The 15,896-nt window shown below is 25.9% G+C and overlaps 1 protein-coding gene across 1 annotated transcript; it reads left to right on the forward strand.

Annotated features, from left to right (window-relative positions):
* Window positions 1-1,604: 1,604 nt before the first annotated feature.
* LOC113553523 (ectonucleotide pyrophosphatase/phosphodiesterase family member 5-like) lies at window positions 1,605-11,562 on the forward strand. The gene is made up of 6 exons (XM_026956891.1): window positions 1,605-2,653; window positions 8,349-8,458; window positions 8,992-9,165; window positions 9,550-9,731; window positions 9,799-9,996; window positions 10,985-11,562. Exons 1-6 carry the CDS (start codon window positions 2,213-2,215, stop codon window positions 11,311-11,313), a joined length of 1,434 nt encoding a protein of 477 aa, XP_026812692.1. The 5' UTR covers window positions 1,605-2,212; the 3' UTR covers window positions 11,314-11,562.
* The last annotated feature ends 4,334 nt before the right edge of the window (window positions 11,563-15,896 follow it).

Raw genomic sequence — 15,896 nt, forward strand, 5'->3', positions numbered from 1 at the left:
CTATTAAAGTAACCTACTAAATGACAAATTTACGAACCTTAATAATCAAAACCTAATATACAGCAAAGCGAATTCTCAAGTAAAATGTTTCAAAAAAAATTTGTACTTTATCTGGTTATTAATTTAAAAAGTAAGCACTTGCGTGTATTGAATAAATGGTAAAAGTTTGCTTACCTGTAGACATCATTTATCGCATAACAAATAAACACAATGTTTTTTTTATATTGTTCCCACTACTCCATTATAGTTGTGTAATTACTTTAAAATTGTACATTTTTATTTATCTATAATATAATTTTTTGTAGGGATTTTATGACTTATGCCTATTTTATTGGGTATATTAAATATTTATATTATTGTGAATCTAAAACTATAGTAGAAATCTGTGTTTATCAATGTTTGCGTACCACCGTATAAAATAATGTATAATTTATAATCATAGTTTTTAATTATAAGTTGTATTGTTGTACTTTGGATTGTAAACAAATGCAGTGGCTTCAAACGTTTATTATTGAAATTAAATAATATCAAACAATATGAATATGAATATGCATCTGAATATAGGCACTCAATTACTTTAATTACATAAAAGCCACGGCGAACATGCCAATTATCAGCTATTCAAAATTAAAATACACGTAGAAGTGTAAGATTGTAAGACAATATAATGTATTATATTATGTCGTTCAGTAGATGTCCTAAAATATCCATAGATTTTTGTTCAAACATAATATTATAATGGTTATCATAACTAATCACTAGTAAAACGAACCTAATGAGGTCGTTTTTGAAAAAATAAGATTTCGTAGCTTGAGATTATATAATTTTGTCGCAGTGCTCGCTAAATACTAAATTAGCTGTTCAACATGTCACTTTATTGTGAGATTGATTTATAACTCTTTCAAGAACATCTGTCTCAAATAGTGTAAAAACGTATTCGTCTAGTAAGGTTTTGACGAGTATTGTTCATTTATATTATGTGACTATCTTACGGGTAATGCGTTAGGTCGAGTATTTGATAAACATTATCTGTCAACTTTAAACTCACACACACTTTAGCCAATTTACTCGTATTTTTTATTATATTAATAATTTTTTAATATTATGTTAGTCGTTTATCATTTTAAAAATGCAAATTTCAACTCAATCCAGCTAATATTAAGACATAGCGTGTATCGTGGTAAACCTGTCAATCAAAGTCAGTTATTAGTTAAAATTACAAAAAAATTTGTTAGTCTTTTATAGGTGGTTAGGAATTACAAAAATATTGTTATGACTTTCATTCGATCAGAATTTTAATACGGTCAATGTGCAAAACACAAGCTGGATGCTGTATTTCGGTTTATCATACTTATCCAGAAAGTCTATTAATTTCGTTTGTTAATTGTAAAAACATATTATATATACATTGGTACTGTTGTATTTTAACCAGATTTTTTATTACCATCATATACCTCAATATGGTATATGCATTTTCATATGACCAGTCGTGGTGCGCTTCGGCTCGGCACGGAAAATCGGCGTGACGATGGAATAATCTAATTTATTCACGTTGCGCGACACCGCGTCACCGCTCCCACTCCGCGACCGCAAAACGAGTCTTGTCATCCGCTCGGCCCGCGCGTCATTTTCCGCACAGCCAGGCCACCATAAGAGTTTGAGGAGTGTTTCGCTGCAGTTACGCGTACGTCATTAATAATATTGTACACCGACCGTTCTCGTTCGGCCGTACTCCGCAAAAATATACACGAAACCGGAAATCGGGCGGAACCCTTTCGTTTTGACGTTAGCAGCTGATATTATCAATAGGCACCGTGACCTCTAACCCGACATCACGTTCAAGGACCCGACCAATAGTGTCATCATAATATTATATTTTAAATCTGTTTCACTGCGTTCGTGTAATATCCGTCTGGTCAGTGAAGTGTATTGACGACGGCACGCGATTGCAGTTTTTACCACCCACCGACTAACATAATACGTTTGATCACACCACGTCATTAAAATACGTGGTGGTCGAACAGCGACCTGCAGCAGACACCGACGCATTGCAAATATAAAATTATATCCGATAACGTTCCGACATGATGGGCACCGCGACATTGGCCGCCGTTCGATCGGGACGCCGCCGTTGACCCGTTTCACGTCCGGCCACGCGACCACGCCGGAAGTACGCATCGATTTCTCATAAATAATAATATCATTTAGACCAATGTCGCGGGTGGCCAGCGATTCCTTCTTTGGTCCGCTGCTCGGCACATCACCACCGTCCGCCGTTGGCCATAATATGTGCAGACCAATAGCCGTGCAGTGCTATTGGGTCATCGCGATCTTCGCGATCACGGTGGCCGGGGTGCCGGCCATCAACCGACACCCGGTGACGGTGGTCGTGTCGTTTGACGGTTTCCGGCCCGATTACATCCGGCCCGACACGACGCCGACAATGGCCCGGTTCCGGGACGCTTCCGCCGCGCCGCCGTACATGCGCAGTGCGTTCCCAACGAAGACGTTCGTCAACCATTTCACCATCGCCACCGGAATGCACCCCGAGACGCACGGCGTGCTCGACAATTCCATGTTCGACCGGAACAACGAGACGATGCACTACACGTACGAACAGTTCCACTACGACGATTCGTTGGTGCCTATTTGGGTAAGGTCCAGCCGCCTACGCTACATAATTACTATAGTATTAATTATACTATAGTTAAGGTGCTCTAATTCCAAGCTCGCTTTGATTGCTGACTTCTTAGAGAGTTTTGCCCCCACGACTCACGATTTACATCCCTTCACTCTTGTAACTTATGATATCTTTAATTTTAAACATTTAAAAATTAAAATACACATCTCTGCTCTATTATAATGGTTATCTTCAAGATTTTTAAATTGTTTTTTTTCTGACATTGCTTTTCGTAGTACTTTTAGACACTCGGTTTATTTTTACATCACTTTTTCTTCTTTATCTGATACCTTGTTAATTAGACATGAATCTCTTCTATGTGTACTGTTAATGTTATGTATGATCTAAATTATAAAAATGAAGCGAAAAAAAATTTTGGAAATTAAATGTTATATTTAGTGCTAAATAAAATTAAGTGGCCTTATAATAGTTCCATTCAATCCTAAGAAATTCATATTTATTAAACAAAATTTACAGATTCATTGACATTGTATGATTTGTACAAAAAACATCAATTGTATATATAATTGTATAATTTATATAACTCCTTGTTCTCTACTTGATTATACTTCGGTAACTATTATTGTACTTAGTTCTATCTTTTTTAGCTGAACTTAGACATACTGCTGGTATTATATTCATTGGAGGGTTATTAAATGACAATGTCAAATCATCTGCAATCGTGTCTTTAATTTGTTTTAAGGTAACTCACCGGTCAACCCAATCCATTGCTCGTTTTAAGTCACACATGCCACCATTATTAATTACTTAGCAAACGAGTCATACAATTAATATCAAATGGAAATATGGACCATAATTTCATATTTTTGTTTTTTTGTTGATATCTAATTTTTATGTTCTTTTTTTTTATTTCTGGACTATTGTTGCCATTGTAAACTTATCTATTGTAAATATAAATATAAATTCTATACTCATATATATATATATATATATGTAAAAATAAGCTCAGCGCGTAAAAATATATAAAATAGAGAGATGTAATTCATACACAAATTCTATTTTTTTCATAGAGAGATGCATTTTTTAACGGCATAGATAACAGTTATTTGATTCTAGCATTGCCAAATCACCCATGCTACTTTATTGTTTAAATTGATTGAATACATGTTTTTATTTTTATTCTTGGTGGTTGGTAAATAATGTACACGATTTAATAATGTAGTATAAGCCATAAATAAAATAAACTGTAAACGATAATTATAATATTAAACATTATATTCCAACTAATCTAACTATTTGATTGTAATCCCGCGTTCATTCAAGTTAACGATTACAATGATGCAGAAACAATAAGTATTCTCAATTCTCATACCTATTACCTACATCAATAGTTATACGAACCGTCTTTACTATGATATTGCATCGGCGTTTCCGGAGGTTAGAACGAATTCAGGTAGGTAATAATATTAATCTTCAACCGTCGAACAATACTTTCATATAAAATATTAGTCTAAATATTTAAGATAAAAATTCCTATATTTTTAATGAAATGATCTACACTTTTCAAATATTACTGCATTAACTATTTTGCCAAAAAAATATATATATTTGTGGTGTAAACATTTCATTAAAATCTGTTTCCGCCAAAATACTTAAAACACTTAAGACATTCTACAAAGATGTTATATTATTAAATAATTATATTTGATTTTAAACAAAATTACATAATCAATACATGCCTAAAAAGTTTTTCAGTTCAATTTAATGGCACTGTTGTTAATATTTTTACAAAATTATTACTATCAGTTTTATACATTTTTTATGAAATAACTTTTGAGCCTTGCGTTTAGTTTATGTATAATTTGTTGCTAAACATTACAATAAACTTTGTTTTTTTTATTAAGTTATTTGTTACAACAATTTTACATTGTATTCAATCAAATTCACAAAATGTAGATAAATATTAGCAAATTGGTTACGTTTCGCTATTGTTTTAACTTTTGAACATTTTTATTACAATTTTTTGATAGTAAAGTTGAATACTACGTACATAATAATTACTAAAAAATAATATAAATAATTTTTTCATAGCCTTCTTAGTATGTTTAATTATTTTATAACTCTGGTTTCATATGGAACAAAATTAATCCATCACCGCTAAGAGATCTTTTAAACGTAACTATACTATTATTATTCGTTTCTCTGAAATTTCTAAGAAGAGAGAGAAGTTATAGTCAATTTTTTTGCATGCATTTGTAAAAATATTTGTTTAAATGTGTGACTTAACTAAACTGTATATATAGCTAATATTTTTTTATATTATATAGAAGCTTAAAAAAAATATACATAAAAACTCAAGTAAACCTGCTAAAACCAATATAAAGGGATTTTTCTTAATGGAAACTCATCAGAAGCTTTAATAACACATTATTAGTGTGCCTATAATGCATGCCAAAAAAAATTTTAGTTGGACAATTCAAGAACAAATTTTTTTTACCTTGGTTTTTATACAATTATAATTAGAGAAAATAAAAACTTTGGTAGGTAGAAATTCACAGTCATTGTTTTTTTTTTACTTATGGTGATAAGATAACTATATACAAATGAGAATAATTGTGATTTAATTATCATACGTTTATTGTTTATATAAGTATTTTAAAAACATTATAATACTCCATGAAAAAGAACAAACACTACCCAATGTACAAAAAAATCTTCACGTATTAAAATATTAAATTTTTATTGATATATTATTATTATGAATTTAGAACTTATAAATCATTACCATGTATTATAGAATCTAGAACGGTGTGAATATGTTAGTGGTATAAATATTTTAGTATAAAGTATAAAATAAAATGTGTATTCAAATGTTCGTAATTTTTACAAAATTGTTTAACTTAATATACGTTTAAAGAAAAAGGTGACCATGTGTTTCATTAATAATTTTAATAGACATAATATAGAAAACTTTTGAGAAACCTTGTACTACATTTTCTATAGCTTTTTATTTGTAAGCAAATATTTTATAAACATTGTTAAAAATAATACCAACAATTCAAAAATGTCAAGTATCTATAAATAGCTCAGAAACAACCAAAATAATTTTTAAATGATATTATGTTTATAAATATATAAAAATATATATATAAATATATATAAATTTAAATATTTATGAACATCAATTATTTAGAATTAGTTTTTTTAAATTACAAATAAATAACAAAATCATTTAAATCGTGTTGATGTTCCCATGTTTCCATACTTTTTTTTTAATTTTTCCAATTATTTTGAAACTTACTAGAACAATTTTTTATTTTAGACCAATTTTTCACCAGAAACTACCCTAAAAAGGTAAAAATTCAAAAGATTTTTATTTATAGTAAAATAAACACACGCACAAACACAATTTTAAAATCAATATATTATCGTACACTCGTCACTCCGCTCAGAATCTAAAATACATAGGTACATTCTTCTATTACGATGATATTTTATTTATTTATTTTGACCTTGAAATCCATTGTTTTATGTTTTAAATATGTTTCATTTTTAATTATTATATTTTGTAAAAACCATTATTATTTCAGAGGATTTAAACGAATTTTAATTATTGTAGATGATTATACAAAAAAAGTTTCATAAAAATAAAGTTAGGAACATAAATCAAAAATTTCATATTGTACAGTTTTAGTTTTAATTTTAAACTCTACAGGGACACCCGAAGGCCTAATATTATTCAAGTGAATGAATTAATGTATAAATATATGTATTAATGTATTACGACTAAACAATTTATTTTTATAATTTATGTATAAAAACTAATTAGCACATAAGTAACTATTAGTTTTTTTAATTTACGCTTTAAAACATAATTTAAAATTGAATATATCTAGATTATTATCTATTAATATACAATAGGGTTTTACTTATAAGTTGTATAAAAAAATATTGCATAATCAGTTTTTGAATGATGGCTTATGTTATATTGTTATTATTATTATTATTATTTTTGCGCTTTTGACTTATTATAAATTATTATTAAATAGTAAAAACTGTTATATTTACGTAGAACTTACGATTATTGTAATCTTAATATTAAGAAAAATTTTATAGTTTATTTTCATACAGTATTTTTTTTTTTAATCAACTAAACTACCCACAAAAAAAATAAATAAAGCTATATATGCTGTATACTATATACATATTTTGTTAAGTCAAAAATGGAACGCCTTGGCCTTGAAAATGTGTGGTCCTCGATTTGGCTCATAGGTAGATAGTGAGGGAACTTATTTTACATTAAGAACTACCAAATAATTTACTCTTGCCAAGATCTGCGAAATAGTTCTGTACACACATATGTATGATTTTAACCATACCAGTTTAGTAATACCTTTTACAAATCTATGTTGAACTCTATACAAATTATACACTGATAAATTACTATTGAAAATTTGAAATTATATAACTAATAAACTAATTTCTAATATTAAGCCAATATTACGAACAATGTAATCTGTTGAAACAATATCAGCTATCCTGATTAAATATATTATTATACTTTATAAATTATGCATTTACTATTTATAGATTAAAATTATATGTATTTTTTTGTTTATGATATATTCAAGTTATTCAAATACTACGGCGTAGTATCCTTATTATTAAGTAAACATAAAGTTTAATAACTTAGAAACTATACTTACTCGTTAAATTTTCGATTTAGATACACCGACATTTTCAACAGAATTTTCTGCTTAAGAAGTTGATTATTCAAATTAAAGTAAGATGATTTAAATTGAAAAAATAAGTTTGTATCATCACAGTCTATTTAAAAAAGAGATATATAAAAATCAAGTTTGTATTTAAAACTTTTTGCTATACATATAGTACTTAATCTATATAACTTTATATATCAGGGGGGTCTGGATAGTAAAACCTCCCTCTAATACTACATTAATATTTCATTCAACCCTATACCAAAATTTAGATAGTCCCAAATTATCTTTTTTGAAAAATTCCTGGTGCCTCCACTGAAAATACTAGACATTACCATATACACTATTTTAAATAATTTTCAACAGTTGCTATATGCAACATATTATTTACACTACTAGGTATAGCTAAAATTAAAATTCTTACAACTATCATTCAATGATATTATGTACTTTAGTATTAATGACCACTAAAATATACAATATTTATTACATTTTAACAATTATTAATTCGTTTTATATATCCGTAATCTATGTATTATCAAATTAAAATTATAAGGACAGCTACTAATAATTTTACTTGATACTTATTCAACCAAATCTATATAGTTTTTTTCTATACCGATGATATTATTTTCTTTTTATAAGACATTGTAAAATATACAATTAATTTGCATGGTTTTATCCTTTTATGAGAATAATTTGTTGATCATCAGCTCATATAAATTATCATTGAATTTTAATTAAGAATAAATAATTTAAACTTTTTACAATTAATTTTATTAAAAATCAAAAAACGATAATTAGATAAAGTGTACATGTGAGTTTAAAAAATAATATAAAAATTATTGTGTAGATAGATTATTTGATTTTTAACGTTAAGCTATTGTTAATTAGCTAAAATATAAAAATAATATTAAGCCATTTCAATTGTTAGATATACCTCGAATTTTATTTTCTATTTGATGTTTTATAAGCTAAGTTGTTTACAGATGCAAAACGAATATAATGGTGAAGGACGACATAGTGGTGTAATGATGTGGCCCGGATCCGAATTTCCATATCAAGGAAAATACCCAACTTACACTGAAGTATACAACAAGTAATAACACGATTAGGTCCTGAAGCAATAAAGTTTTACCACAACTTTACTTTTTTAATCTTAAATTGAAAGCGTATAGATATTTCATACTATATAAATTGAAAAAATATAAAGTTAATAGTAAATATTCATTGAAATGAACAAGCAAATTCGAAATAATATTTCATATTATTTTTGTTATTTATTCAAAAAAACCATATCTACTTTCCAATTTAATTTAAAAAAAAACTTTAATAACAACGATCAAATTTAATGTTAATATGCATAATCCATATAGTAATAACTCAAGAAAACAAAAGCATTCGCGTCAAACGTTCTATTTTACTGAATTTAAATGTAAAAATTATTTTTTACTGTCAACATTTGACATTTATATAAAAGAGAGAGAAAAAAAAGAGAGCATAAAAAATTAGCACTCGTATTTAAAATGTCTTATTAAATATTTGAATCACTTCTAACTAATCAATTATTTCCAATGATGCCCATTCTACATAATTAATACAGAACAAGTAAAAATTGTTTTTATTGTTTAGTTCAATACATTGGAATTCCCGGATAGACACTATTATGTCATGGATTGAAGATGAAAATCGACCAGCTAATCTAGTGTTTGCATATTTCGAAGAACCAGATAAAACTGGTCATAAAAAAGGAGTCAACTCACAAGAGATAAAAAAACAAATCACGAGAGTAGAAGATACAGTCAAGTATATTTATGATTATTTTATAATAATATATCAAATCTATTAATATTTAATACATACTTAGAAAAACTATTTAAATGATTATTTGAAACCAAAAATGGGCATTTAATAGTTAAAATTAGTTAATGATAATTAAAATTTTTTTTCAATAAAATACAATATTAAATAAATTCTTTTTAAACAAGGTAAATCAATATTTTTCTATAACATATTTTTTAAAGTTACATACATTGTTTTTTGATTATTAACGTTATAACAGCTTAACGTTCTTAACTAACTTGCTCAATTAAATTTTTTCATTTATCTGTCCATCTAAGCTAAACTTAATATAAATATATTGAAAATAATTTTAAAATCATAATTTTGTTTTGTTTAATATATACATAGACACATGCTTGATGAAATAAAATATAAAAAATTAGAAAAAAAAATAAACCTCATAATTCTTAGCGACCACGGAATGGATACAGTTACATATGATAGAATTATATTTTTAGATGATTACGTATCTAATATGACCTACAAATCCGTTATTACAGGTCCAAATGCATTTATACTACCAAATATAGGTAAATAATTTAAAACAAGAGATATCTTATACATTACAATATTAGAGACACTAAACATAATTTTCAGGAAAATATGACGAAGTTTATACAAATCTTTCAAACGGAGCCAATACATCAAATAAATTTTATGTATTTAAAAAATATCAACTACCAGACCGTTGGTATATGAAGAATAACCCTAGATTGAATGGGATCATTTATTTGTTGGCAAAACCCGGTTACGCGTTTTGGTACAGTTTTTTTCAAAAAATTTTGGATCAAACAAGTTAGTTTACATCACACAATTTACATTATCAGCCTATCTCAGTAAATAATTATTAGTTTTGTCTTGAATCGTCAGAGATCTGTCTTATATCATAATTAAGTAATTATATATAAAAACACACAAATAGACTTATATAAATTAGTTATAAATACCAACTTTTCTGCTCTTTAAATTTCAAAGTTAACCAAATTCCTCATTTTAAATTATATTTTTCTGATCGTAAAATGTTAAATAATTATGTAAAATATATTTTAAATTAATCATTTTACAAGATAATTAAAAAAGTTAGTGTATTTTAAAAACCGGATATTATAGAAACGTATATATTTATTATTTTAATATTAATATTACGATTGTTATTTGTTATATTATTTGCTATTTATTTGACGATAATTTATCAGAATTACGTTGTTAATCGAGTAGATGCTTCAGTAGATCCGACGATCAATATAATAGGTATATTCAAAATATTAAAAAAATAAAAACAACATTACCACATTTGGTTTGTAAAATGATTTTTCCTTACAATATTCGATTTTGATAATAACAACAGAAAGTATGTCGAAAAATAACTAAGAAAACAAAATTATCTTTATTACAAATTGTTTATTATTACAATATTACCTATGTACAAAAATATTGGTAATGTAAAAATATTAAAACTCATAAACTAAGAGATATTCCGTATTTAAGAAATTAATGCTAACATAATAAGACAGCAGAAAGCTGAAAAATCAATTCTCATTCCTATATATGTATAACTATTATAGATGTATGTGTTTTAAGCTTACCTTATATTATACCTACTTTATACATTATAAATATTGTTTGTAACATTATACCTTTATCTTGGATATTAAATAATAAGGGCCATTTTATCGACTAATAACATCACTAAGTCGGTTATCTATTATATCATTATAAAATACCTATGATATATCCGTTTATACCAAATATATTTTTTAAATGTTTGTCATCTGTCATGCAGCCAAAGAAATGTTCAGAGCTGGGACTCACGGGTACGACAACGACGACCCTATAATGCACGCCCTTTTCATAGCATCGGGACCGATGTTTAAGAGGAACTTCACCGCACAGCCATTTGACAACGTGGACCTGTACCCGCTGATCAGTCACCTGTTGGCTCTAAAGCAGCCAACCAATAAACAAGTGAACGGGACGATAGCCGGCGTCGAACAACTTCTGACGTCGTCCAAGTCGCCAATCGACGTCACATCGTCGCCACACATCCTAGCTGTCATGACAACGACCGTAATTGAAACTATTATAAATATAGCAGAGCGCCTGTTACCGTAATCGCATGTCCGGTTAGGTCGCTTGATGCATAATAATTATAGGTACAATATAATTTGTTTTTGTATCCGACGTAACCACTTACATTGTAACAAACCACTGACACATTTTTGTGTACACGTAAAGATTTTAACCGTTTATTTACGAAAGTATATCCGTCTTATGACATTTACATTGTTATAAATTATTATTGTTGTTGTTTCTGTGTTTATCATACGCTTAAAAGTGTAATGTAAATGCTCAATGGAACGATTTTAGACGAATTTTTTGAGAATTCATTATTTTATTAATTTTTTATAAATATTTCATTATAACTATTCAATACGATTATGCTAAAAAATAATGAGTGATTAATATTTTATATAATACGTACATTTTAATATTTGTGTTGTTTCTTTACATATACGATCTATACAATATTTGGATATTTTGATTTCTTTTTATAAATAGGCAACTAGATATGGCGATAACAAGTGTGAACTGTGGAGTTGTAGTGATACAAGGTAGTATGACATAATTTTCACAACAACGGTAACTTGTTTTACTAACCCGTGTGGTTGTAAGTTGCTTTGAATTAGTATTTTAAATATTTATAGATACTTTTTTTACAATTTTAAATTTACATCACAAAATATTATGCAATTTGCCTATATTAAACTCCTTAAATAACGCCATAAAAAGGCGGTAGTATTTTAGACTGATATCATACGAATTTGAAATAATAGTTTCTATGGATAAATTATTAATGACTGGATTAAATAAGACATTCGTTTTATAAATTGTATTTTTTTCACGTATGAATAAAGTAATATTAAAATATCTGGTCATTCTGCATTTAATAAAATAGATGTAATTAATGTAGCTACCCATAATATATAATATCTTATAAAATACCTATGTGATAATATTGAATATAATAAATATTAAATACCATGTAAGTCTACAAAATTATTTTATAAATTATTATTATTAATCATTTTATTATTGTTATTGAAATTATAAGATAGTAAACCTATTATAAGAAAAACATTACTGCTATAATATTGTTTTCATCTCGGTTACCTGAAATTTCATTTACAATCGAATCGTAGTAGGTATGATTTATATTAAATTAGACTTAGTCATTACTCATTACCAATACTTAATCACTTATATCCTCCCTGTACCATATTGTACATACTCTACGACTTAAAGAAATATGAATAACAAAAAAATAAAACTCAAACGTTATTATAATTTGATTTCTGAAGATTCATTGTGGTTATGTGATCATAATTTTAATTCGTGTTATTATTTATTATAATTCATAAATAAAATTGAATGATTCTGATAATACTCATTAAAATTCGGATTTCAATGCACTTGCATTTTTTTTTTTTTTTTGAATGTCTAACACGATGCTTTCCAAGCTACAAATGTGTTTCAAGTATCCCGTGTTCTAACCGCAACATTTTTTGGGGTATGTTTTGCTGTTAAGCGTATTTTATACTTTTAAAGGTAATTTTTTTATGTTTTTAATACATTTATTTCTCATATTATGACCAAAAAAATTAACTTCATTGAAATATAAGTACTACATAGTACTACGTAATATAAATTATTTTCATTTTGAACTTAACATCAGATAATCTGATTTCAAATTAGAGAAGGCTTAAATTGTTAATTGCTCATATTGGACAATTTAATTCAAATGGAATTTAATTTTTTTCTCATTTTGTATATTATATTTTTTTTACATTATAATCTAAATTTACTTATTTAATAAAAGAATAATACATTTTTTGATATTCTTAGGACATTTTTTTAGAGTTTTTAGGTCATAAATAAATTTTTTGGTATTTTTAAGAGCATTTATATCCCTGCCCTACTCATTATAGTTTTATTATTAATATACAGTTTATAATATTACGAATCACAGGAAAAATGAACCCACAACAGTAATGTACCTAAATTGCCTAACAAAAACGCCGTGCGATCACATTTAATAAATGTATAAAATATTTGATATTAGCATATTACTCTTTAGCTGTATGACATGATTAATTTCAATAAACAAAATAAAATTAACAGTGATTCCCAGAACGATGTATGAAATAATTTATGAAGTGAAGACTTATAAATTATAACAGAGAAGTAAAAACCTGGTAGTTAGTTTTTTATTTGTATTAATTTTAGCCTTTTTGGTTAACAATTTACATACAAATTATAAATCTGATAACAAATATATTCCCACAGTATTGTTACATTTATTACACCAATTAAATAAAAATAATTCATTGAAATTAATTAAATTGTCTTAAAATATTAAATATCCATTGTAGAAACCATATTTTTAAAATAGTCTATAGTCTTATACCGAATAAATTAATCGCAGATACGATAAGTGAGTCATATAAACTAATGCTATAGTTATGTCAAGATGTTTTATCAGATATTTGTTTATTTTAGTTATTTTATTTTATTTTAATAATGTACAATTTTAAAAAATCATTAAAATATTTGTAATAGGGTATACAATTTATTTTAAAATCTATTTTTAGTCATCAAATATATAAATTAAATTACATAACTATTTTACTAGAATGGTATAATACTCATGGGTGCCCATGAGGTAACATTTTAAAGGAGGGTGGGATCAAAAAAATTCAAATTGAAGCTAAATAATGGTGTAATGTTATTATTTGAACATATAAATATAAAATATATCCTGTTATTTATATTGGTATATTATAGTTCATAAAACAAATTTTAATAAGTACAGGAAAAATAGAAAATACGAAATAAAATTAATTATCCGGTATCGTTAAATAAGAATTGAACATTTCTTCATTTTATTATGTCTAAGTGATTAGGTATACCATGGTAATATTTATTAAATTGTAAGTTAATACTATTTTTCTAGCAGGGAAAGCGTGATTGAACACTCTCCCCCCTCCTTATTGATGGGGGACATCAATAATCGCTCATAAGTATACTTTGATTAATTTTGTAATTTCAATGCAATAAAATATAAACTTAAGTTTTATTATTTTAATTTTTGTAGGAAAATATGCAAGATATCCATAAACTATAAATATGACAAAAACTAATAATGTTTATTATATATTTATAGTGGGAAAAAGAAGGCAACCATTACTCAATAATAAAACTTTCTATATTTTTTTTTTTTTTTTGTTACATATTAACGTAAGATGTCAACAATTTTTCGCCCAAGTATCGCTCTATGTAAATTTCATACTCATTATGAAATTGACAAATAATAAAAGAATTTAGATGAAATGAGATATCTTAAAATATTTGTGAAATCTCTTATAAATATTTTACTAGTTCACTATGACCTTGGTGTAGGTAAACTTTTGACAAGAAATTTTCGATAGTATAATTAAATACAATAATATTATATCCGTTAATAAATATTGCAATAACTAAATTAATATATTTTTATTAATACATTAATAAACACAATATTACTAATAGATTGTATTTAAAATTTCATAATCAGACTGTGGCTTAGTGTCTAACCAAACAAGATATTTTTTTTATTAGTTTTAACAATAATTAGAACAAATTTTGTTAAGCAATTAAAGTTTAACTATAGCATTAAAATATTTACCTTGAAAGTTAACCATATATGTTTGTTTTATGTATAATTAAGACACAAGATATTAAAAACAAAAAAAAATGTTCACTTATTTGTCTTGTGTTTTAATGATTTTCTTAAAAATTATTACAAAACATTTATAGATATAATATACGTATATATTATATAATATGACTTAAATTTTAAACATTTATTCTATTGTAAATTAAAATATTACACATTATTTATATGATATTTTGACTTTAGGAGAATTCGTCTTACATATAATAACAAAAGCAGAAATAGAGTTTTTGCTTTGGTTGTATACCTAATAAAAACTATTTATATTATATTAAATATAACTATATAATTATTTTATTTTTGAGGTCTTGTATAGAAATTTATAGAAACATAAAATAATTATATCAATATTTTGTATGTTATCAAAATATTAGTTTAAACGATTTATTTAACTAATTTTTATTGATTATTAATCAAAGTTCCAATTACAATTTACATTATTATCACATAATATTTTATAGTGCCTACTCAAAGTTATATAATGCGAACGCTACAAATTTTATATTTTTCTAGAGTAAGTTTAATTGAATTGATTAAAATGTACACTACATTTACAAATTTCGTATATGAACATAATTGACCCACGATAATAATTTAGAAAACATCCATTAAATAAATCTAGGTAAACTGTAATGAGATTATTATATAATAGAAGATAACAATTCATAAATCAAATTGTCGTTTCTGAAAATAAACAATACATCGATAACCTTCATATTATAATGTAATATTTTTAATAAATTATACATACAAGTTACAACTATACAAATTAATATTGTAAATATATAATATTTAGTATCATTTACATTGATTCAAATACATATGTTATTGATATAAATTATTATATTTTTTGCATATTAATTAATAACATATAATATATGTACATTTTTATTTTTCGTGTACAGTTAAAAATATTTATACGAAT

This window comes from Rhopalosiphum maidis, chromosome 1 (assembly GCF_003676215.2).
Source record: "Rhopalosiphum maidis isolate BTI-1 chromosome 1, ASM367621v3, whole genome shotgun sequence".
Taxonomy (NCBI): domain Eukaryota; kingdom Metazoa; phylum Arthropoda; class Insecta; order Hemiptera; family Aphididae; genus Rhopalosiphum; species Rhopalosiphum maidis.